The sequence below is a fragment of the Panthera leo genome, chromosome F3 (genome assembly GCF_018350215.1).
Source record: "Panthera leo isolate Ple1 chromosome F3, P.leo_Ple1_pat1.1, whole genome shotgun sequence".
NCBI classification, from domain to species: domain Eukaryota; kingdom Metazoa; phylum Chordata; class Mammalia; order Carnivora; family Felidae; genus Panthera; species Panthera leo.
This window is the reverse complement of record NC_056696.1, coordinates 26,712,648-26,736,355: the sequence shown is the minus strand read 5'-3', so window position 1 is coordinate 26,736,355 and position 23,708 is coordinate 26,712,648. Positions and strand designations below refer to the sequence as shown.

Here is a 23,708-nt window from a genome sequence, read left to right as displayed (position 1 = left end):
GTGGGCATACCAGGAGATGAGAAAATAAACGGAAAGATACTCACATGGCCCCTTTCCTATTCTTCCCTGTACACTTTTACATTATAAAGCATTTATAAGAACACTCAGGTCTCCTGCCTTCAGCCAGATACCTGTGTAGGGAAGTGGGCAGAGTTTTGGCAGAGGTTGGATATGTTTCTCCTCATTCCACTGCCCTCACAACACCCCACTTTCTGGGCCATATGGAGACACAGAGTGTTTGCCAACTATAAATGTACTGACTGTGCCTTTTCCTCTGTGAGGTTTCAAGAAAAGTCTGGTGAGTGACTGGATCTATGAAACCTTTCTCTTTGATCTTTTTCTATCTGAAAAAGAGGGATTCTTCTGTTTGATAATTATTTTACACCAAAGGGCCAGAAACTGCTTTTCCCAGTGTCCTCACACCCTGTTGCCATCGTTTCTGCTTCCCAGCCTCCTGGATGGGAAAACAAAGATGGCTCCAGCCTTGGCATTTCTGGGTATCTGCATATCAGGTACATTCGGTCACTTTGGGGTGTCTTGCCGGAGTCAGCTGCCTTGTAGGGAAGTCATGTGGCCAACACGTCAGGGTGAGTTCATGAGCTTTATGGGATCTTGCACAGTCATGGTGATGCCCCCTGGCCCTCAGGTTTCATACCTTAAATGTTGAGTGAAGGGATTTGGACAGGCAGGTGGGCAGGGACAGGGTCATAGGAAGAAAGGTGAGGGACATATGTATGTGTGATCTTGCACTCCAACCCAAGCTCCTCACCTTCCTCATTCTCATTGTTCTACAACATGTTACTTGACTAGCTCAAGTCAGGTCACCAGGTGAGCTATCCTAGATTGGATTGTAAACAGTAAACTCACAGCTGATAACGGTTTGTCAACACAAACAATTAAAAAAAATAGCAATTTTGCTCCTATCTCCTCCCCCCATCTGGGGCCTGTGCATCAGTCAGAATCATGCAGGCTCTATGGCAGCTGAGGCCAAAGCTTCCCCTTGCTGTTTGCCATCTTAGCAGGGCACAAGGTAAGGTCAGGGCTCCCTGGCACACAGGGGACCTGGATCATAGCCACACTTGGCCTTTAATTATTCCATGCTTAGCCAGGAAGGAAAAACATGAGTCAATCTGCCTCTCGATGCCAGAAGGAACCAGAATTCCCACATTAGCTTTTATTGCATTCTTTTCATTGAAGTGTGTTGCTTTTCTGACATTTGACACTCTGCCCTAGTCTTTAAGATGAATAAGGCCTTCTGAATGCAGCCACAGTGGCAGAGCCAGTTCTGAATTCATTCAGTGAAATATGCAGATACAATTTTAGGTTCGGGAGGGTCCTCGGGAGCCACAGAATATGGTACCCCAGTTCTACTTTTGTATTTATAAAGGTGTGGATGCGTGCTCTGAAAAAGGAGTGGCTATTCAGAACTGAGATACTAGTGTGCACTTACACTCAGCACAGTAATAGTCGTACAGACATTTTACCCTATACCTGGCTCCTTCCTCCTCTTCCTCACTGTGCGCCTGTGTCTGAGGCAGTCCCCTCAAACCTCAAGCTTTGCTGTGCAACTTCTTTCTTGACAACCCCTATTTTTCTAGAACTGAGAGGGGTGTCTCCCAAAGGAAGCTGTGCCTACACATTCATCTTGTGGGGGAAGAAAAGGAGTGGACACAGTCCTGCTTCATGCAGAGAAGACCCATTTACCATTGAGCCAGACAGGTCATCCAGTCCCACTGTTCTGTGGAAGAAAATGAAGGATTAAAATTAAATTTAGCCATCAGGTAGCCAATTAACTGTGGATTTAGGATGCTGGCTGAGCTGGAGTTGGAAATTTCCAGCAGCGAGCAGAGAGAAGGATGTTGTTTCTCGAGACTCCAGCCTTAAGAGTCACCTCGAGAGTGACTTACCATGACTTTCTGCCCAGACAGGAACACTAAAGGTGATGAATGGCCGTGAAGTCTTGGGGTGCCTACTGCTGGATTGTATCTGAGCTGCCTTGAAAAACAGGTTTTGGGGGTGCCTGTGTGGCTCAGTCAGTTGAGTGTCCAACTCTTCATTTTGGCTCAGGTCATGATCTCATCGTTGATGAGATTGAGCCCTGCGTTGGCCTCTGTGCTATCAGCATAGAGCCTGCTTGGGATTCTCTCTCCCTCTCTTGTTGACCCTTGCCCACTTGTTCATTCTCACTCTCTCACTCTCTGTCTCTGTCTCTCTCTCAAAATAAATAACCTTGTAAGAAGACATAGAAAATGGGTTTTGGCATGAATTAGGGGTGACAGAGTAGGAGCCACATGGAGGGGATACCTGAAAGAGATAAGTTCTCAGTCTACCTGCTCTTGGCATTAAGCCCCAGCATGCATGTTTTTTTTGTTTTGTTTTGGGTTTTTTTTTTGACGAACACTGAAAAATGCGTTGTCTGTTATATACACCACTGGTGCTGCTGGGGAATGTGCATTTGGAGACCTTTATCATATGTAGGCAATGGGTGTGAATGCCCAAGCAATTCTCTTTATTAACAAGCACAAATTTGGGAGATGGTTGATTATAAATGGACCTCAGCCTGTGTCCACATAACCAAGCAAAATGAGACGGTCCAGTCAGGGAACACAGCCCCATTCACATAGTAGCCAACAATTTGGCTAACCAGCCTCAGATGCAAGAAACACCCTGCACGTGAGGCAAGCCTACACAGATGGAGGAACAGCGCAGTCCTGCAGGGTGAGTAGAAATCCACCACAGTGCCCTCCGGATTTAAAAGTAAGTTTTAGAATAGCCCAGAGCAGATGTCATGATGGGACTAGGGAAGGATCCGCTCAGATCGTGTGACCTGCAAGCCATCTGCTTAATCCACACTCACAGAGCCACAGCATAGGGGAGTGTATTGGCTGGACTTTTCCAGCACCAAGGCCTTCTTGGGAAGATCAGCACATGAGGGATCTAGGGTATGTACAGAATGTGAACACTAAGAAGCAAAATCACCATTCCCCAGACCAAATAACAAAACTGCTAGGAGACAGTAAGGGGCTTTGCTGTCTCCTGCTCCTCAGTGCTTAGACCTTCCAGTTACAGCATGGTGCAGCATTTGCAAAGGAGAAAGTTTTCAGGAGCAATGCTGAATGTGTACGGGGAGCTCACTGAGATGCATTTGCAAGAAGGAAAGTACTATGCACTAACCACTTAGCATAGAGTTAGTGCCCTGGTCACAGAGCAAAGAAAGTTGGCAGAGTCACAAAGGATTTAGGGCTCATGGGAGACCCCAAGCAATGCTGAGGTATGGGTGAGGAAGAAGAATACACAAATAGATGACCTAGTCTTACCTTACAGGTTCTAGACTTTTCTCTGGAGACTAGAATTGCCAACGCAAAGAGGTAAACTATCATTTCCATGGGTCTTTAGAATTTTTAAAGTGCTTTCTCACTAGTTGATTTATCACTCGAAAGTTTTATAGTTGAGAAGCAGATTGCTGGAGACTTTAACTACTTTGACTCATTGGATTAGTTGCAAAACCATTTTTAAACAACTGGTGCTTTTTATTTCAAGTTTAGGGGCTTTCTCTGTCACATTAAACTTCCTTCTACCTCTGTTGTTGTAGTTATTTCTAAGCCATTAACCCCTGTAAACTCAACTTGGGGGCCTGGCGTGGATCTCTCCTCAGCCTACAGGTCCATCTGTCTCTGCTTAGAGACAGACAAGACATATGGACCAGATTAAGAAGGGCGTCCCTGACCCTGTCCATCTTGCTATTCCATCTGTACCTTTTTCTTTCCATGAACCTTTGCAGACCCTAAACTGATTAAGGTTAACAGAGGATAGATAGGTCAATATTTGAGCTCAGGAACTGCTTTCTTTTGCTGTTCCTTCTTTGGTTAAAACCCCCTGTGATTCCCATCTGAAAAAGCACTGTAACATCACAAATAAGGACGTAGATTTCAGAGCCTGACTTAGTTCTGAATCCCAGCATGACGAATTATTCGCTGCCTTAACTGTCTCTATTTCCTCATCCATAGCGGGAATTAAAAATAACTGTGTTTTGGTCTTGTGAGAGACAAGATAAAATATATTCAGTGTCTGATATAGTGCCAAATACTTAGCAAGTGCATATTAAATTTTAGTTATTATTGCCTACCAAATAATAGTCCCAGACACTTTAGCAAGGCTCAAGGCTCCTCACAGTGTGACCTCCTCTCCCCGCCTTACACTCCAGCAAGCCTGGAGGCTCCTTCTCATGCAAGAGATTCCCTCAAATCCCTGTGCTGTTCTCTCTGGGACTCATGGGGGAGGGCAGAAGGCTATTCCACTTAAGGAGGAAGAGCTCTTCAGACCCCGACTCTGCCCCCCATGGAAAGAGTGGTTCCTTGCAGAAATCACTTTGAGAACATGTCCTTTGAGAAAGGGTTGGAAGGGAGGGCGCTGGAAACTGAAGAGTGAAATTACAGTGAATGATGGGTAATTATGCATGAAAGATCTGGAGGGCAACTGGACAATTGAGCTGGAAAAGTCTCATCTTTTACTGATGAGATGTAAGAGAAATGTGACTTTTTTTTTTCCTGGAGAGCAGCCAGCAACTTACCAAATAAGTAGGAAAGGCGTGGGGAAAACAGGTGGCCCAAATGAGTCCCAATTAAGGTGGGACCAGTACATCCTACCATGTGAAATTATCCTCAAATTTTAACATTAGAGTTAATTTTTAGACCTGATAAATTTCAGTAATTAGCTAGGCAGTATAAAAAAAAATTCTGATTATACATGGAGTAGCAAAGACTAACAAAGTGTTATCAAATGATTATATTTAAATGATTTGTAAAAAAGCACATGAATTATTTCAAAAATAATGTGCCTCAGTTTAAAGTGCTTTAAGAGTTTGTCCCCTGGTTTGATAAAACATTTTCCTTACAATCTTGTTAGCTTTGATAATGGCTTAAATAACTTGTATGCATGACTTTGGTAAAGGTACTTTAGCCTAGTGTATGTGTAAATTATGATATGTTTTAATTAATGTTAAAATTAATATTGGTGCTAAGTTGTTGAGACCTTTCTGGATTCTGTGGCTTTGTTATCCAGTATTCTTTTCATTTCAAATGGCAGTTTTCAAATCAGTGCTGAACATATGTTAACAAAACTGAGAAGCGAGTGTGCTTTTCTTCAACCGCTCAAAATCTGAGCCTGAGTGGCTCCTCCTGTTTGAACAATGTGGAGAGCAATGACTAATCTTTATTTTGCTTTGGGCCTCTGTCTTATTACTATCCCTGGCTCAACTCTGTGGGAGTCAGGAGGGGACAAATCTCTCTCCCAACCCCTGCTGTATATTGGCGGCTACAATCAGTTGTTGAGATCAGAGTGTGCTGTTAAGGAACCCCATTGTCCAAAACAAGAGACACACACATCATACGAGCAATGGGTCAGAGATGCTCTTTGTTCCGTAGCAGAATATTTTACTAGGATCCTGGAGCAAAATTAATTATAGAGAACAAATTCTGTCCTTTATCCAGGTGTGTGGGAAGAGCAAGAAATTTGGGGCCTTCCTTCATAAAATGGGCATCTGTGAGTATGAACCTCTGAGAACCCGTTCAGATGCTACTGGACATAAAGGTCTCAGAGTTGAGGACCTGGGCTAAGCAACAGGTAAAAGCCTGGAGTGTGTGACCCTAAATCACCTGCCCATCCATTGATCCTACTCTGTTATCTCATTTTAGGGATATGGAAGAGTCTCCCTAAGCTTTTCCTTAAGATGAATGTAGCCTAGGGAAAGGAAGGTGACCTATGTAGTTGTTTTGGTGAAATTTTCAATCAAGTGATTACATTTTTCCATGGCACGTAGCTTAAAATTATACTTTTGTTTGCTTGTTTACTTGAGGTCTGTTCTCCCTACTAGACTTGGTAACTTTCAAGAAGCTAGGGACCTCAATTGTTTTATTTACGGTGGTAAACCCACACCTAGAAGAGTACCTGACATATGCTAAGGACTCCATCAGTGCTGTTATATGAGTGGATACAGGTGTGTTGGACCAATCCACCGTGAGTCCAGGCTCGTGTATGAGAAGACACTGTTATAGCTCAGGGGAAGATATTATCTTTGCCTTCTGAACACTCAGAGGGCATCACATGAGCAATGTAAGATTTATAAAACCTTGGGTTTAATTCCCAAATAAACATTAGTGTGTCAATTATATTGAAAATTAATGTAATTTTCAATATGACATCATTTACCAAGTAAAATAATGATTAGAAGTCTTTGCTCGTGACATATAGTGATGTAACCCAGGTTTGTGATACATTAAAAAAAATTAAGAAAGGAGAAAAAGTGCCGTTTAGAGCAACCAGCAACTAAGAACTGCAGCCTGAATTCTAGACAGTTCTACATGGCTGCAGACAGGTTCACCAGTGGCACTGTGGCTCACTTATTTAGTGATCTTATGCAAGGCACATCTTCCTGGGGATGCAGTTTCCTTTGCAATTAAGTGTATTTCAGGGGCCTTTTCCAGGTCTAGAATTTGGTGAGCTGTTTGACAGAGCTTGGAACCAAAACCTGCTGCAGAGGTTTACTGGTTCAGAGCAAGAGCTCCAACCATCATATAGTCTTGGGGATAGTCATTCCTATGTCCTAAAGTTATTAGAAAGTCTAAATAAAGAGTCACACTAAAAGTTCTTAGCATAGAGTCTAGCCAAGAATTAATATTCAGAAAGTTGGCTCTCATTATTTCTATCTTAAGTATTACATATTTATGCTCTCACCCTTTTTGTTATTGGAAAGCCTCAAAATAGAGCTGGGATGATTTTTCTTCAAGCTGCACAGCAAAAACTCATGATAGACAGTCGGTCATTTAATTTATCAAAGCCATCCTCTGTGTGACATCAGGACCTTGAAGACTATGCTTTCCCCTATATTTTGAAGTGGTTTTAGGGTGTTGCTCATCTGTGCTTTTGAGGAGGTCATGCTATCCCTGACAGAGTGACTGTGTACCCCACTGCAAATGAACTCCTTCATAAGCATAGATACACCACTATGGCAGGATATGCCTTTCCCAATAGAGTTTCTGGCCCAGAGCAGAGGAGTAATTCCTCTCTCCTGGTTTCTTATAAATTCCCTGGAAATTGAGTTTGTCTGAAGACTACTAAGGAAGTAAAAGGCTATATTTAGAAAACATCAATAGACTGGGCTCCATGAAAGAAAGCACATTGTGGGGAATGCCATCTGGTTAGAGGCAGCTTCACTAGTGCTTGCAAAGAGCCTTTGCCTTTCCAGGTTGGAGAGGGGGGTGTGGAGCAAATGGTGCGCTGGCCCTTCCTTTCACAAAGCGTGTGGACTCTGCAAGTGCCAAGGCTGTAAGCGGGATCTCCTGGGCCTGTGCTTGTCCAATTCCCTGTCGCTGTAAGGTTCCCTGTCCTCCCTGAAGTTTTCTAACTGTTTCCTTCTCTCCACCCCTCCTCCTTTTTTTTTTTTTTTTTTTTAAACTGCTTTCTGCTTGGATCCTCCATAGGAATGCCTTGGGGTAAATATTGTTTTCTCTTTTCTTTGAAGTAAAGAATACGGGAAGTGGGCTTGGAGGAGGGTGCAAGTACAGTTGGGAGGGAAGGAGCCTGCTCGTTGAGAAAGGAGCGGTGAGTTTATACGAGTGGTAAGTTCTCACTGACAACCAAGAGAACAAAAGTGAGGAGTCACCAAGCCTTCTTGGAAAGTGATCATTTTTATTGGTTGAGGTATGTATTTGTCTTAGAAGTTGCCTTTTTTAGGTAGGTAGCTATATGAATGTAATACAGTAAGAGAGTTTATAAAATATACAAAACCCCTGGATGCAAAAGACCTGATAATGCAATATTTTTGGATTATCTGTATTAAGAGTTCAAATGGAATAAAAGTGGCTTACAGGCCATGGCCTACAGCCATTAAGAGGGTCTTTAAATTCACATTCTGAGCAAAGCCAACATTCCTTGAATTCTATTAAATGTCTTCTTCCTACCTTGCCTTCTGTGGAAGAAGATGATCTTTTATCTCCCTGTCAGAGGGGATGCCGGCTATGGCAGAAGGACAGGGTAAAAGGCAGGCAGAAGCCCTTTAGTTCCCATCTGATGCTCTGGATCCCATTTCCCCGGGCTGTTGGTGTAATGGTACTCTGGGCCAACATGAGGAAAGAACCAGAGCCTGAGCTCAGTCTTTAGAGTCTCATTCCCTACCATCTGTGTCTTTTACAAATTGCAATTGTGTGAATTGAATGTAAAGATCTCAGGGGATAAGAAGGGTGGAGGGAGAAATGCAGGTTGATTTATTCATTTCATTCCTAAAACTAAAAAGGGAAGCATATTTTATCTATTAGGAGCAAACATTTCCAAGTGGCTGAATAGGGAAGCTCATTAGCTGTAGGGCAAGGATAAAAGGTGGGCAGGGACTGGAGTTTGGGCCTTCTCCAACTGTATGGCTCTCTGCAGCTTGTGCTAGGTATAGGGCACCTCCGATGAGAAGGGACCGCGGAAGGAGGCAGCCATCCGCAGGTAGTGTGAGCCAGCGTCCTGGCAGGAAGCCTACGTGACATGCTTTCTCTGGAAGCGGCAGCCAACACAGCAGGGGTGTCCTGTCCCTACTGCCCTTCCTCACCCTGTTCTCCCCTGAACTAATGAGTTCTGCCAAGGTGGCAAATGTAGAGTCAAGGAAAGGACTAGCTTAAGTCCTCTGATGAGACTTGCTTTCAACCAGGGGTTCCCAGTCCATTCAACGAATATCATTTGAGAGCCTGCTACTCAAGAAGCACCAGACCAGGCACCATGGGGATCCAGAATGGGTTACCAGTCATATTCCATAGTCGATCTCTCTTCCATTCTCATTCTGCTAATGTGTTAATAACCAGCATTACTTTAGCCATTGGGGAGAGGAAGTGTTTATTAAAATACTTATTACATGGATGCCTTTGTGCGTGCTCACGTGTTCTTCTGTGTGAATATACATGAGTGTGTGTGTGTGTGCACGCACACGCGCATAAGAGTGTGTTCAAAATAGGGAGTGAATTGAATCTTTTGTGGGGTCTTCCTGAAGGGGGTCTACTCTGACCCAATATCTGGCCTCTTGCCTCACTATCCCCCCTTTTACCTTGTTGTTAATGCGGTAGTGTGAATGCCACTTTCATTTCTCCCCGTCTTCTGGTCCCTGGGGGCCTCTCCCCTGCAGAACTAACAAGGGGCGGGACATCAAGACCATCAAATCTCTGAGGGTGCTCCGAGTTCTGAGGCCGCTGAAGACCATCAAGCGCTTGCCCAAGCTCAAGGTAAGGTTTTCCGAGTCCCCTTCTCCCATCTTTTCTTTAGCCATGGTCAGCCTACTTTCAGAGAATTATTTCTGAGAATAGTCCTTTGGCTTACACAGGGACTGGGGTCCTTTCATCGGCCTGAGTGAAAGGTCTTTGTTTAAAAGAAAAATAACCAACATGCCAAGAAATCTATGAGGGGGTCCAGACCCAGGTGGTATTTTATACATATCTGGCTGTGGCATGTCACCCAGAAAGCACCCTGTGTCATTAAGGTGGACCCAGAACACCAAAATGGAAGTAGCAGAAGTCTTCTAACTGTGTTGTGGCCGAACAGCAGGTCATGCTGAGTAACCAGGGATGGGTAATTCTAGAGAAGGAAAGGATTTACTAGCCCTGCCCCTTCATATTTTTAAGGTACAGATAGGTCAGCAACTTGCCCAAGAACATAGTCATTTTTGGCAGAAGCAGAGAATGGGGAGGAGCTAACATGGATTAAGTTCTTCCTGTTTCCAGGGCCTGCACTTCCATAGGTATATTACCTTGATTCCCCTCCTTTCTAACCAGTGTCTCCCTGCTCAACCCTCCTGGGGCTTCTTCCCTGGCTGAGCCTTCCTGCCCGCAGGGTGTGCTTTACCATTCCAGTCCAGTTGGCTAACACATTGAACCCTCCTCCCCCCACACATATACTGCTGTGAACAGAAGCTGAAGCCTCACTGGGGAAAAAGTTTTTCCTCCTGAATTCCTGTGAGTGAGAGTTAGCCACCCTGAGGGAGGAGGCCAGGACGCCTGGTTCACAGCCCTGAGGTCCACTCCCTGATGCCCAGGCCACATGGCCAGCCAGAGTGAGCCACAGCACCAGGCCTGAGCATGGTCTTCAGGGGCTACGCACACTGTTCACTACAACAACCTTGTACCTGGTAATAGACCCAGCATTGTTCCAGGCCTCGGTCCATGTCCATAAATATTCATTCCTTTCTGCTCCACCCCAACAATACCGCCAGGGGGCTGGGGCCTTAACCAATGTTGTTAGCTGCAGCCCAGGCTCCAACGGTCTCTTCTCTTCTGAGCTATGTTGGGGTCCTAAGGAGATTGCAGACCACATAATTAGATTAGTTAATAGGCTGGAGAATGCGACCCCAGCCTTGGCTAATTCCACTTAATTAGGAAGCGCTGGCTTCTTGCTTTCTCTGCAGCTCCATCACCTGGGGGAAGTGTAGGTGGCTCTGATGATTCTACAAGGCTGCGTGCCGCTCACATACCCCGCAGTGTTGAACTAATTAAACCAGCGATAGTCACCCAGCGCTGTGAAGAAACAACTGTACCGATGTGGCAACTGCACAAATGCAGTCCCACCATGGGGCTCAACTCTCCAGTGAGCTAAACCTAAAAACCTAGAAAATAACCTAAAAATGGCTTGAAATGTGTCGAATTCCTGTGTAACTCCCCACAGCTCAGGGCCTAGAATGGATTCTGCAGAGTGACATCCAGGCTTGTGACCAAAGCACCAGTCTGATTCTATCCACCCAGTCCTCCCTTCTCTATGGGAAGGCTGCTCTCCATCCCTTCCTACATCACCTGTTGACTCCTCATCCCCAATACAGCTGGCTTTAAGCTAGAGAACATGTGAACATGTGAAGTATTGAACATGTTTTGATCGAATGTATGGATTAATTCAAATTATCACTAAAATAAAGGTGTAATTTACCGCGCTCTCTGATCCATTTAGAAAGGTAAAGAGAAAACCATATGCATGCAATATATAAACCAAATCTAAGAAGGCCACCAAATAGATGTAAGGTTAGGGACAAGCCATGTAATGGCTAAAATGGGCTAAATGCTCTCAGAGATCCTTTCTGCGATAGATTTCTGTGCCTCCCACTAACTGGAGTACACCTATTGGGATCCCACAAAGGACTTCCACCACTGCCTGGTGCCTTTTGGCCTCTACTGCTTTGGGGTTTACTTTCAGTTTCAGAGCACATGTGCCCTTCCAGGTGGTAGGTCCTGGCAGTGATGACCAGTTTGGAAGCCACCTCTGAATCCCATGAGGTCACTTGTTAGTAAGGTGATATCTCCTGAGGCACCTTCTCAGTGGGGCTGGCTGGTGGTGATGTGGCTCTAGCTCCGCTCTAGGCAAATGCACAGGCCATTCCAGGGACATACAGTACTCTTTACTTCTCTTTGCAGGCTGTCTTTGATTGCGTGGTGACTTCCTTGAAGAATGTCTTCAACATACTCATTGTCTACAAGCTCTTCATGTTCATCTTCGCTGTCATCGCAGTTCAGCTCTTCAAGGGAAAGTTCTTTTATTGCACGGACAGTTCCAAGGACACAGAGAAGGAGTGCATGTAAGTGCAGCCAGCATAAGCCACTCACTTTCTGCTAAAGCATGTTCCAGTGATGCCCACTTAACCCTCCACAGATAGGTCTTCTCTTTCTCTCTTACCCATCTCTCATTTCTTCTTTTAGGAAAAAAGGCAAAATAGGAAACTGCTAAACTTTTGTGTCACACACAGTACATGGCATTTTACATACTGTTTTTCATTATCAATCTTTACAGTGACCTTTTGAGATAGGTTTCATTTACATACTCTAGATGTGAAAGCTGAGGCTCAGGAAGTTTAAACTGCTCAAGGTTGCACGGTGACTAGTAAAAGGATTAGGATTTCATCTTCCATGTCTACTGGGCACCTAATACCACTTTTATTATGCAATGATAGACTGCCTTTAATAATACACTGCTTTCTTCCTTGCATTTGTATCCTGATTATGACTTAGCCACATGATTGAAGTTTGTAGAATTTCCTTACTCTCCCACGAGCTGTAGTGAAGAGGCCCTATTTCATTTGTACTCTTGTTTTAGAGGCAATTATGTAGATCATGAAAAAAACAAGATGGAGGTGAAAGGCCGGGAATGGAAGCGCCATGAATTCCACTACGACAACATTATCTGGGCCCTGCTGACCCTCTTCACTGTCTCCACAGGGGAAGGATGGCCTCAGTGAGTGATGGGTTTGAGTTGGCATGCTTGTCTGTGAGCTGGGATAGGGCCACATGGTTGCCTTGAGAAGCTTATTCAAGATGAATGAGGCTAACCCTTTGTTATTATACCAGGGAAAGTAAGTGGTTATGAGTGGGTGAGAGATGGAAGAGAGGAGGAATGAAAAAACCTAAAGCAAAAATCAAAAGGGAGATAACAAAGTCAGAGATGTTTGAAACTCTTCTTGTTTTAGCCAATTGAGTTGAGTGGAGTCATCTGACTCTTGTAGAGCAAATGAGTTTTGAATGGCTCTGCACCCCTTAGAAGAATTCCCTGGGGACTGTTTTGAATACATTTATCCTCCACGTTGGCCCTTCACCTTGGGATTGAGGGTTAAGAATGAGTTGGAAGACTCAGAGACACTTTCTGTGGTCACACCTCTATGAAGAAGACAACAGAATGCAGTTTCTTAGGCTGCTAATGTCTGATTTTTCAGAGACTTGGCAATTATTAAGACCCCACTTTCTGGTGGCAGCATACTCTAGTTGGCAGTATGCCAGGAAGTCCAGGGGTCTCTTGGTATTGAATATGACAACCTAAGCTATAGACTAATGTCACTCTGTTGTTTAGCAGTTGGATGCATGATGGAACAGGGCATAGAAAAAGCAGTGGATCTGGGGTCACTGGATCTTCACCACCTTGATTATGGACCCTAAAAATTATGGTGGATCTGCAAAGTCAAAGAAGTCATATAAGAAAATATAATAGGTGGCACATCTCTTAATGAAGCCTTGATTCAGAGCCACTGCCAAGATTTCCATCCACCATCCAAGCCCCCTCATTCTGTCCCTACAGAGTCTTACAGCATTCTGTTGATGTGACAGAGGAAGACCGAGGACCAAGCCGCAGCAACCGCATGGAGATGTCCATCTTTTACGTGGTCTACTTTGTGGTCTTCCCTTTCTTCTTTGTCAATATCTTTGTGGCTCTCATCATCATCACCTTCCAGGAGCAAGGAGACAAGATGATGGAGGAGTGCAGCCTGGAGAAGAACGAGGTAAAAATAAGTGGTCTAGAGCATGGGACAGCAGGGGCTCCCGAAAGGGCTCTTGGACAGCAGTGGTAGGAAGGAGGACTGAATTTTCTTGACTTTATGAAAAAGGACAAAGAGATGGGAAAGATTAATTATTCAGTCATTAAGTAAACATTTTTTTAAGAATCAGCTCTTTTAAGACTTAGGCATGAGGCACAGAGAACTGGAAGGTTTAAGATGTAGTCCCTACCCTTATGCCGTGAGTAGTCTAGAGGTGGTAGTAAAAGATGTGTGCCAAATTTACAACATTAAGACATTTGCGTACCTGGCTCTGTCCCTCTGTGGCATGTATTTGCTATAAGGATAGGGAATATGACTTGCTTATTGCTGCTTTTCCAGTAACAAGCATAGTTCTGGCACATTGTCGAGCTCATTATTTTTGTAATGGAAAGGAACCAGAGACTGTTAGAGACTATGAGAGAAATACAAATAAAGTGCTCGGGGAATGCGTAGGGAGATCGTTTTACTTCTGACCGAGAGCATCAGGTAAGGCTTCCTGCCTAATCATCTCAGCCACAGGCTGTGTAAAAGGACATTACTAGGAACCATAAAGTCCATATCCCATATGATATCCCAGTGCTGTGTACAGTTAAAGTGACCATGCACCTGTAGTTTTGTCTACATAATCCCTGTTGCCATCTTTCCTTTTGCTTGTCTAGCCCTATCTTTGTTTTCATACACTGTCCTGTTTTTCTAGCCACCTAACAGAGAGCCCACCAATGTGCAAGGTTTAGGGAACTTGAGTTTGAGCTAATAGCTGTGACTTTCCTTCAGAGGGCGTGCATCGACTTCGCCATCAGTGCCAAACCTCTCACCCGCTACATGCCGCAGAACAGGCATACCTTCCAGTACCGCGTCTGGCACTTCGTGGTGTCGCCGTCCTTTGAGTACACCATTATGGCCATGATCGCCTTGAACACCGTCGTGCTGATGATGAAGGTGAGGGGGTGGTGGCTTGCAGGCATTCAGGAGACTGAGCCTTGGGGCCCGTTCCCTCACAGAGCAATTACATGTGCACTCAAGACACTGGGCAGACACTCCAGCATTCAAGTCTGTTGCCTCCTTACCTCCTTTAACACTGTGGAATCTCTTTTTGATCTTGTCCCATTCAACAGCCCAGCTTCTGGATCTTTAGAACAAAATGCAGTGAGACACATTGTAGCAAAGAAGTACAGTAGCTCCCAGGACCAGAGATGCTGATGGCAGTCAGATTCAGTCAGATTCAGACAAGAGTGGAAATGTGTGATCTAGGTGATCATGGGGTTCTAAAGGAGTGTTGGAAGAGGTTTGATCTTATTTAATAAAAACTGGTAAAGTAATTAACTCCAGAAAATGTTTCTATCCTGCCCACCTTCACCTCTAGGAAGACTGGCTATTTTGCTAATAAGTAGCCACAGCTAGGCATGGTCTGTGCTCTCCTCTGTTTTGTTTTGTTCTGCTACATGGGATCCATCGTCCTTCTCTCCAGCACTCGATGCACGTCTCTCCTCTGACACCACACACCAGAGTGTCCCCCAAGGGCAGGAATGAGAGATGGCCAGCCTCAGTGACAAAGAATAACCCCCTTACCTTAAGGGTTTGATTCTTTTTCTCCTCTTTTCTCTTCTTGGCAGTACTACTCTGCTCCCTGTACCTATGAACTGGCCCTGAAGTACCTGAATATTGCCTTCACCATGGTGTTTTCTCTGGAATGTGTCCTAAAGATCATCGCGTTTGGCTTCTTGGTATGTCATGGCATTTATCCCAGCATCACACTTGTCTTCCCTTCCTTTTGGATGCATTCCCAGCCTTTGTTGGAAGGGGGGTGGTTACCGCTATTCCAAAAATGGTTCACCTGACCTAATTGTGGGCCTGTTTCAACTCTCAATAAACTGCCATAAAGACAAGAGGATGTGTGAGGGTGTTAGGAGAAAGGGCAAAGGATCCCCAGCTCCAAACTCATCTAGCCATCAGTTCTGGTCCTTTCAGGTTCTGTCAGTGGCTTAGGGGTGACAGTCATTGGGTCTTGCTAGAACTACAATTTATTTGTTGATAGGAACCAAACAAAGATTGGACTAATAAGCCTTGAGTGTTTGTTTATTGGTAAAAGGTATGAGATTTTATAATTCATATGGGAAAATACCTGTCCCTCTTAGCCTCAAACATAGCAGATGCTAGATTTTACCTAATTGTCCTCCTCCCGTTAGTTACATGAAGCGTAATTTCTGCCTACAAAAATAAATGTTTATTGCTTAAGTTTACAAAGGCTAATGACCTTTAAAGTGTGTGTGTGTGTGTGTGTGTGTGTGTGTGTGTGTGAAAGAGGGGGCGTGGAGGGAGAGAGAGGGAGGGAGAGAGAGGTTGATAGGTAGGTATACTGGAATTAGGTTTGAGGGGGATTGGGATGAGTTTTTCTTGTATGAGTCTTTTACTTTTCTTCAACTATTAATTATAATTGCTTGGCACATTCTTGCATCTACTCTCAACAGTGTTAAGCAAACCTAGCCCTTTGCTTCAGTGTCCTATAAACAAAATAATTCTCTCTGCACCCCCCCTCCTTGCTTCAGCGTTTACAGTGAGATCAGTGGGATGCAGATAAACCCACTTGACAGCTGTTTCACACTTATTTAGTGTGTGAGCTACCATTTCAAATTGTGTGTGTATGTGGCTTTCCCTGCAAGAAAAGAAACTTTGCTTATTATCTGAAAACGGGCTTGTCTGGTAGCGGTTTTAGCAGGGACTCTGGGCTGGGCCTGATAATTGTGAGTGTTGATTGTAGGGGCTGCTTTTGGTCTCCTGATGGGTCTTTGAAAAGTCATTAACTTGATGGTTTGGGGAGTGGAGTTGAAGAGAACCCATTGCAGGTGGCTCTATTGTTGTTTGCTTGACTCCCCTTTGAGTATTTTGAGACTTGAGGAAATAAAAAAGTAAAAAGAAACTGCCACCAACAAAGATGCCTTTATAATACAGTCTAGCCGTGAGCAGGGTGAGCAGAGTGAGGGAGAAGCTGGTGCCACAACAGGGAAAGTTTTTCTATGCATCTTGATTACTTGCATGTACTATTGACATTGTCTGTGACTTAAGTCCCCAACTGTGTGTTAATTATGGTGAATGCTGAATACATACTTACAAGCTTAACTAGACTGGCCCCAGAGTCTGCCTCCTTCCCACCCTCACCTCCATATTTTTATTCAAGGTCTAGAGGCATTTTCACCCGTTAAAAGGCACATTAGGTCCAAACAAGTCTTTACACTGATATAGTACTCTAGGTTTCCAGAATATCCTAATGTATACTATTTTGTTAGATCTTCCCAGTGACTCTGAAATACACATGGCAGATGCCATCATTATCATTGTCGATGTTGTTCATTTAAATGAGGAAATTGAAGTTCAGAAAAATGGTATAGCTTTTTTTTTTAATTTTTTTTTAACATTTATTTATTTTTGAGACAGAGAGAGACAGAGCATGAACGGGGGAGGGGCAGAGAGAGAGGGAGACACAGAATCGGAAGCAGGCTCCAAGCTCTGAGCCATCAGCCCAGAGCCCGACGCGGGGCTCGAACTCACGGACCGCGAGATCGTGACCTGAGCTGAAGTCGGACGCTTAACCGACTGAGCCACCCAGGCGCCCCTGGTATAGCTTTTTTAAAGATGACACAATAGGGGCACCTGGGTGGCTCAGTCATGTAAGCATCTGACTCTTGATTTTGGCTCAGGTCATGATCTCATGGTTTGTGGGTTTGAGTCCCATGTTGGGCTCAAAGCAGTGCAGAGCCTGCTTGGGATTCTCTCTCCCTTTCTCTCTGTCCCCTGCGCCTCTCATTCTCATATTCTCTCTCTCTCTCTCTCTCTCTCTCTCTCTTTCTCTCTCTCTCTCTCAAAATGAAAAATAAATAAACTTAAAAAGAAGATGACCCAATAAAAGGCAGTAGAATTGGAAAGTAGGATGGGAATAAAAAAGGAAGAAGAAGAAAGAGGGAGAGAATGAACATATATTGTTTGCCATATTAAGTATTCATTTTAGCCTTATAACAGCTCTTTTAGATAGGTGATACAGTTTCTTGTATGGATGGGTTAGGGCTCGTGAAAATTCAGTACTTTGCCCAAGGTTACTAAAAGGCAGAGCCAGCATTCAGATCCTGGTCTAATCTGACTTGAAAGCCCATGATCTGTCCACAAGAATCTACTAGTCTACACTACACTAAAGCTCCTTCACCTGGAATCCAGAGCTTCTGTCCTCTAAGACCTAGAGTCGTGTTCTCTCTACTGTATGAGGGCCTAAGATCAAGAAGCTCACTCCAGGTTGGGAATAGTAGAGCCCTGAGAAATTATGAACTCGGAGACTCAACTTAGTTCAATTCCTGAGGAAGTAGGTACTCTTCATGGAAAGTGAGTTTGTGAGGCTGTGTAGCCTGTTTCTCTACATGCCCAGCAGATGAGCCTCTCTAAGCCTTAGTTTTGTCTTTCAAAACGAGGATCACAATAGCTATCTTAGAGGTTTATATACTTTATTGTGTATACCCAGTTAGGCAATGTACCCAAGGTCCTTAGGTTCTAGTCCTGAGAAGGTGCTCAATAAAGGTAGCTTTGCTCTTACCACACTCCTTTGCTCTCCCAACTGCATGTCTCTGCTGATTCTTCTTGCCACTCCTGCCACTGAGTGTTTTATGAACATAAGATATTGATCTTGACATACCTGTAGGATCTGTGGGAGACAAAAATGAACTGAAAGAATGCCAAGGGACTACCCCATATCTGGGACATGTCATAAAATTCATTAATGCTCATTGTGAGGGTAGGGGAGTTAACTTCAGCTGTGCTCTGAGAGTCTCCTATGGGAGGTGCTGCCCAAGGACAAGCCAGTGACTTTGGAAACCCAAGTATTCTGTTTCTTTTAAGGAATGTAGTCCAAGGTCTGTGTTCACCTGAGCACTGGAGATAGGAGGAAAGCCTCCTCTCTCTGTTAAGCAGAGTGTTACATGGCTGGTGCATCTTCCAGGTCCTTTATTTCTCCTCCATTTCCTTCAATACACTCATTTTATTACTCAAAAGCTGTAATAAAGCAGAGAAAGAGGGGAAAGATGAAGTCTTGTTTGTCCTATTGCCCCGTGGAGTTAGGAGGAGATTTTTGGCACATCTTTGACCTTTAATCACTTAGAACATCTCTGTGATTTTTATTAATAGTTGAAAGTCAGAACTGTATATTTATAGAATCACATGGTATAATATAGATGACTTAAAGTTGTAGAAAGCCTTAGAGTGATATTGTAAATAATTTTATTGCCTTATGGGTGACAATGATCTTGCCTTTTTTTGGACTTTATAATGTTCTTGGCCACAAATCTCTTTCTTACATATTTTTATGTAGCTTTTTAGTGACAGATTCAAAAACAAGGTCTTCAAGTAGTGATGAGACTGCTTCCCAAATGAGAAATGCCCAAATCAGTAAAGGAGAAATAGCATTTCCGATTAGACATAGGAAACTGAAGTCAAAGTTAGGATGACCTTGTACATGAACTGACAAGTTTTAATTCCAAGTTACAAACTTACGTAATGAAAGGTGTCTCTTCACCATTTCTTTTCCTCCTTTTTCTGATGCTCCCATGACCGAATTCACATGGCAGAACTATTTTCGAGATACCTGGAATATCTTTGACTTTATCACCGTGATTGGCAGTATCACAGAAATCATTCTGACAGACAGCAAGGTGAGTGGCTCATACATCCTTGTCTTTAAGCTTGGCCCTGGAATAGCAAAAAAAAAAAAAAAAAACCTTCTGTGCCTACAGCCCATTTTTAACTCATCCAGCCAAATGTGTAGCCCTCTTGGTGTTGGGAGTTCATTTCCTCACTCCTGAGCATCCACCAGAAAATGCAAACATTGGAGGGCACTGACTGGATCTCATGGAAGGTTCTGTTTCATTTGCGTGACTCAAAAAGCAGCTACTTAATGGGGTGAGTGCAATAGACCATACCAGAAGAGGGCTCGTGTACACAGTGTCCTGCTAGATTCTTTAGGAGGCACAAGAGAGGCATAGTATCTTTGCCATCAAGGTTGTTAGACCTGAATTGTTACCCTAAAACTGTTTATCCTAAAGAAGACTTGGAGGGTTCATCATAACTCTCTTTGAATGTTGACATGGCCACCATATGTCCTGGAGGGGTTATTAGGTATGTTCTTGGGCATCTAAGTGCAGTTAGGACCACTAGGCCTGCTTAGAAGACTAGGGAGGCTAGTTTTGTATGATATATGCAGGGCACTCTTCTGGGGTCCTACCCATACCCTTCTACCTGGGAATAGAGTGCAGGCCTGGGAAGGCTTAGAGAGATGGTCCTCACTGGCCCATCAGTTGACGATGGGGTTGAAAACAAGACAGAATCTGTGTCCAATTCCATGATCTGAATGAGGGATACATATGCAAATACTAGTGCTTAGTTTTTGCTAAATGACCGTAATGTCACTAATTATATGCTTCCTTTTGGTCCACCAGCTGGTGAACACCAGTGGCTTCAATATGAGCTTTCTGAAGCTCTTCCGAGCTGCTCGTCTCATCAAGCTTCTACGTCAGGGCTACACCATCCGTATTTTACTTTGGACTTTTGTACAGTCCTTTAAGGTAAGCAGCACCAGATCCTCCTCTCTTTCTTATCAGACAGCACAGCCGGGCCACACAGTGTCATTACACTGGTCCCTTCACCTCGAGGAATGAGTGTTTGTCAGAAGCATTAAATAGATACAGCAGTTCTTAGTTATAATGCAGCTCAGCCAGGCAGCAAGCAGCTTGTGTTTAACTGGAGAGAATCTCATTCTAGAAAAACACCTCCACATTATAACTCAGTTCCCTTCTTTGTTCACTTGAGGCCTATTTTATCAGGTGTGCTCCCTCTCGAGGTATTCCAAAGCGCCCCCAGCGATCCTGTCCATGTAGAGAGCCAGACACCTGTAGTAATGCATCTTCTGCATTTTGAGGGACTTGCCAATGGCTGTAGGTCACATTAAAAGTTTTTCAACGTGGGGCACCTGGGCGGCTCAGTCGGTTAAACGTCCGACTTCAGCTCAGGTCACGATCTTGTGGCTTGTGAGTTCGAGCCCTGTGTCGGGCTCTGCACTGACAGCTCGGAGCCAGGAGTCTGCTTCTGATTCTGTCTCCCTATCTCTTTACTCCTCCCCTGTTCACGCTCTGTCTCTCCCTCTCCCTCAAAAATAAATAAACATTAAAAAAATTAAAAATAAAAAGTTCTGCGAGATAATTCATAAGTCCCATCCATGTCTTCATCAGTGTGTGTTTCCTGAACCCCTGAATGTATAGCATGCTAATGGTCACCTCTGTGTCTTACTATCTAATAGGATGCTTGGGCAAGGTTAATGTGGTGAGCTTCTTTGAATGGTCTCATGGGGCTATACAGAGGTATATGTGTAATAAATGTAAGTTTTAAAGATACCTGAAACCCACTTTAATGACAGAAACTTCCCATAAAAGAAGTTTCCCAAACATACTTAAATGTCTTCAGGCTGTAGCAGATATCATAGTTTGTTTTTAAGGCTTTGGGAGTCTAAGTGCTGCCCAAATGCCTACTATTTCCTCTTAAAGCTTTTGGGAGCACCTGGGTGGCTCATCTGGTTAAGTGTCCGACTCTTGATTTTGGCTGAGGTTGTGATCTTATGGTCATGAGATTAAGCCCCAGGTTGGGTCCCGAGTCAGGCTCCATGCTGGCCATGAAGCCTGCTTAAGATTCTTTCTTTCCCTCTCCCTCTGCCCTTCCTCTGCTCACACATGCTCGTTCGCTTTCTCTCTCTCTCTCAAAAAAAGCTTTTCAATGAATGTGCTTTAAAAATAAATTTGATGAAATTGATTCAAAGATGAGAAATCATGAATTTACTAAATTGGCTCCTTTATTTTAATTGTTTATGTATTTTAATTGAACTGAAGAGGTTAAGCCAGTGAATTCAGTGATTTCTTCTTCATCATTTGGAAAAGTGTGCACCCTACACCATCATTACTGACTTATTCTCCATTGAGATCCTGCGGGTTTGATATATGAGAAGAGTTGTAAGGATGTTCAGCCTCCTACCAGCAACCTTGACATTTGTATCATATCCATAGTAATTGTTTGGTGTCATAACCCTCTCAATGGGGTTTCTCATCTATTCTCACCTCAATGGAAAGAATTTTTCCAAAGCCACATGACAGAGGAGAAATCTAAAACCTTAGCAAGAATTTACCGAGTCTCAGGTCAATTTGGATTTAGAATCTGATACACAAGCCACTCTTTAAAACCTTTGTGTTAGAGACCTTTCAAATAAGTTACAGTTAGTGAGTCTCTCAAGAAATATGTGTCAGCCTGTCACATTATCATGCTCGCCAGTTCTCTGTAAAACTGCATACTGTTGAGGGCAAAGAAAAGCATGTCAAAAAATTGATGGTCAAATGGTTGGCTTATTGCAGTGAATATAGAACAGTGAAGACAAGGTGAATCAGCCTCTAGGTGACACTGTGATGGATAGGTGTTTCCTTTTCAGAACAGTCCCAGGACACAGTATAGAAATTGTTTTCTGAAAGTCGGCTTAACAAAGGCTCCCTCTGCAAATACACAGCAAGGAGCCACACAATATAAACTGCCCCCTGGGGGCCATGGCGTAGCCACGCCCTCCCCCCCCCCCCAACCAGCCGTGACCATAGCTCAGTTCTCCAACCAATGACTCCTACTTTGTTCTTCCCTCTTTATCCTTATTATGAGTTAGAATTTATAACATGATAAGAAAGGAGATCAGAATAAATCTTTGATCTTTTCCCAAAAGCTGGTGGGGTGTGGTAGGGAGAGATGAGCTAGGGACTGGAGACCTTGGAGTATAGAAGGTAGAATAAGGGCAGAAAGTAAGCAGAAGGTGATAGAAGGTAGTGACACCTCAAGTGGTAAGAAACCTGCCTCCCAGCCCTCTCCTTTCAGCAGACGGAGTCGTCACACGGCCCCTTGAAAGGCAGCCATTTCCCTTATAGATCCTGGGAGTCAGCACCTCACTGGAGAAGGGATTCTCTAGGCAACTTGGTCGCATTTTAATTTTATCCTTTATTCTAAAGTCTATTCTAAAAGTCTCCCAAGGCTCTTCATTTAGTTAGCTCTGTTGATAAGCCCTGCCCTGCCCCTGCAGTCTGAAAGCCTTCAACTAGTCTCCTGGGAGGTGCATTGCACACACTCAGGATAGAATGGAGACTGCAAGCTGCACGGTCCTCCAGGAAGCTTCCTGAATGGTAAAGGAGAGAGGCTTCCATGTCAGCATGGAGATCACCCCCAAATCATAGAGCCCTCCCTGGCCCCCAAAGGAAATTTCCCTACATCCTCCCCCAGCCAGTTCTCTGTAGGTAGGCAGTTCCCTACCTCGCATCTCTTTCACTTGCCCCCTTCACCCCTACAATTGAAATGTTATCATCCCACAGTGGCAGTTAGCTTACATGATATGGAATTTTGTGCCACATGGCTTCATGGCAGAGTTTTGCAGTGGCTAACACTTAAAGGGCTTTTCAGAATTTTGCATGATATGTAATGAAGTGCCAGGAGGCTTAAACATTGGAAAGAGAGTTTCATCGGAAGATGAAGGGGTCTTCTAGGAACTGACGAAAAACTGAGACCCCTAGCCGGCTTCTTTGCTTCCAGATTCTCTATTATGGGCTTGGCATTGAGTGAGGGAGTGGTAAGGGGTAACATAGGTATATGAGGACCCAATCTAGGTGCTTTCTGTGTAATTTGCATCACAATTGCCTTGGTTATTAATATTCTGCATGCAAAGTGGGATGAATCTCAAGCCCAGGAAGTTTCCCTAGCTCTCCTTAAAGATCTGGGCCACACTTCTGGGTGAATGAACATTCTTGACAGAAAGTGAATGACAAGCCTGTCTATGGACAATAGCTTACATATTTGTCAGAGGACATGGACATCTGCAGAAGTGTGGCACTCCAAATCAGAATAGCCCCAGGGAATAGGGAGTCCCAGCCTTCCATTAAAATCAGCTTTAGGGCAAGAGTTCTAGTACTGCCTGTAACTGTGGGTGTGGAGCCTGTGAGCTGCCTCCCTTTGAATTTATGGTCCTATCTCTGCTTTCTCTCCAGGCCCTCCCCTACGTCTGCCTTTTGATTGCCATGCTTTTCTTCATCTATGCCATCATCGGGATGCAGGTGAGCTGGTATATTGGGGCCTGGTTGGGGACAGTGACAGATTGTTACTGGCTCACCAGCCTTAGCATCCAAGGTGGAGGGTGCTTCGAACCCCTTTTTGCCTATGGGCATGCTCGCAAGATCTTATTGCAATGTCACCTTGGGAATTTTACATATGCACGGTTCCCCACTCAGGTTACCAAGGTATTTGCAGTACAAATCTGGTACAGGGGTTTCATCTGAGGTTATCAGATCATGGTGCTGACTTA

At 44.1% G+C, this 23,708-nt stretch overlaps 1 protein-coding gene across 1 annotated transcript in view; it reads left to right on the top strand.

Moving 5' to 3' along the window:
• The window catches only part of CACNA1E (calcium voltage-gated channel subunit alpha1 E), a 382,346-nt gene that overhangs the window by 324,228 nt on the left and 34,410 nt on the right, over window positions 1-23,708 (top strand). The window contains exons 27-36 of the mRNA XM_042925223.1: window positions 7,479-7,490; window positions 9,158-9,254; window positions 11,424-11,584; window positions 12,100-12,237; window positions 13,072-13,273; window positions 14,084-14,248; window positions 14,923-15,033; window positions 18,913-18,996; window positions 19,780-19,905; window positions 23,395-23,460. Of these exons, the coding sequence (XP_042781157.1) occupies window positions 7,479-7,490; window positions 9,158-9,254; window positions 11,424-11,584; window positions 12,100-12,237; window positions 13,072-13,273; window positions 14,084-14,248; window positions 14,923-15,033; window positions 18,913-18,996; window positions 19,780-19,905; window positions 23,395-23,460 (1,162 nt within the window). The remainder of the gene's footprint in view (window positions 1-7,478; window positions 7,491-9,157; window positions 9,255-11,423; window positions 11,585-12,099; window positions 12,238-13,071; window positions 13,274-14,083; window positions 14,249-14,922; window positions 15,034-18,912; window positions 18,997-19,779; window positions 19,906-23,394; window positions 23,461-23,708) is intronic.